This window comes from Pteropus vampyrus, unplaced genomic scaffold (genome assembly GCF_000151845.1).
Source record: "Pteropus vampyrus isolate Shadow unplaced genomic scaffold, Pvam_2.0 Scaffold6, whole genome shotgun sequence".
In the NCBI taxonomy this organism is placed as follows: Eukaryota; Metazoa; Chordata; class Mammalia; order Chiroptera; family Pteropodidae; genus Pteropus; species Pteropus vampyrus.
The window spans coordinates 4,176,548-4,178,047 of record NW_011888787.1 but is presented as its reverse complement, the minus strand read 5'-3'; the positions used below and the strand labels follow the sequence as shown (position 1 = coordinate 4,178,047).

The 1,500-nt window shown below is 49.6% G+C and overlaps 1 protein-coding gene across 1 annotated transcript in view; it reads left to right on the top strand.

Moving 5' to 3' along the window:
* The first annotated feature begins 251 nt into the window (after positions 1-251).
* VANGL1 (VANGL planar cell polarity protein 1) overlaps positions 252-1,500 on the top strand; it is a 41,785-nt gene continuing 40,536 nt past the window's right edge. Inside the window, exon 1 of the mRNA XM_023534929.1 lies at positions 252-459. Coding sequence (XP_023390697.1) covers positions 385-459 — 75 coding nt within the window. The 5' untranslated portion in view covers positions 252-384. The remainder of the gene's footprint in view (positions 460-1,500) is intronic.

The following is a 1,500-nucleotide window of genomic DNA, read 5'->3' as shown; positions in this document are numbered from 1 at the left end:
TGGCTTTCCCACTGCCGTGTGTGGTAGGGGCTTGGTTTGCGCGGCCCCTGCCTGTGCCCCTCCCAGATGCCTGGGGAAGCTTGGGGCTGCATGAGTGGAGCATTCAGCATCCAGACGCTTCACCCTCACCCCACTCCCTTGTTCTAGTTCGAGACCCCAGGGGAGGCGGCCGCTGTCATTTATCTTCCAGCCCCTTTCGGCTGGCTTTGAAGGTTGACATGTTTTGTTTTGTTTTTTTTCCCTTTCCCCAGAATTTGTTCCTGGTGAAGGGTGGCGCCTCGGTTCCCAGACCCCGTGAGGTTTCAGGATTCCAGAAGGTGAAGTTCTCTGCCTCTAAGGAGAAACGGTACCTGCTCCTTCAACAAGTGCGAGTTCTCTATTGCTATGGATACCGAATCCACGTATTCTGGATATTCTTACTATTCAAGTCATTCGAAAAAATCTCACAGACAAGGGTATGTAAGCTGTGCCTTGTTTTTTTCCTTTGGGAGAAACTGCAGGTTGCTGGGGCGTTGTAGATTCACTTTTGAAACAGTGACGGGGCTGTTGGTGCTGGGGGTTTGTTTTGTTGGCGGTGCATGAGAAGCTGAGCTTGAAGAGCATTTAGCATGCGTCGGGAGTAACTATGCCACCAGTTGACATTTTATAGCTGCCATTACAGTTGATGACATTAATTTCTCGCAATTGATTTCGAATTAAAGTTTCCCCTTGCAGTGGAAACGTTTTTCATTGCCAAGTACTCCTCGTAGAAGACAGTTCTCCCAAAGATATACCAAGGATGTAAATGAAAAAACATTTTTTTTTAAAGTGTTAATTTGTTGCTTTTCACCCAAAGCTGCTGACTCAGTGTCCATTAAGCATTTGCTACGAGGCTTATACATTGAAGCCTGTGGCACTGGCCTGGTGCCTTATTTCTCGCCGACTAGTCTTCCAGTCGAGCAAGCCTGGGGTTTGAAACGCTGTCCTGGGTGCTGGCGGCCAGCCCCTCCGCTGAGCAGCATGAACAGGTGTGCGCTGGCGTTCGTAGAGCCTGCCGTGTCACAGACCCTCGGGCTGGTGAGTGAAGGAACAAGGGATGAACGAGTAAAGAGGCGGCACTGTGCTGGTTAAGAAGGCAGGCGGTGAAATCATAGTGCCTCCACTTACTCTGACTGCTCAGCTGTGCAATGGGTGTAGCAGTACCCTCCTTACAGAGCTGTTGAGAAGAGGAAAGATTATACATAGAAAGCATTTAACATAGCACAGAGTAGGAGGTCACTAGCCAGTGGCTGTATTAATGCTATTAAGGGCCTTGGTATTTCAGCACCACATTCAAAGGCCTGAACTGGCCACAACCCAAAGGCCCACCTGTGGTCACAGCCCTGCGTGGTTCCCTGACCAAGCGGTGCCTCATGCCGACTGCGGAGTGTCGTGTTTTGTAAAACAGCAGTAAGATCTGTGTATCTACTGAACTTACTTATTTGCGATCCCGTATGGCTGGAAAGAGGTCTGGAAGGGTAT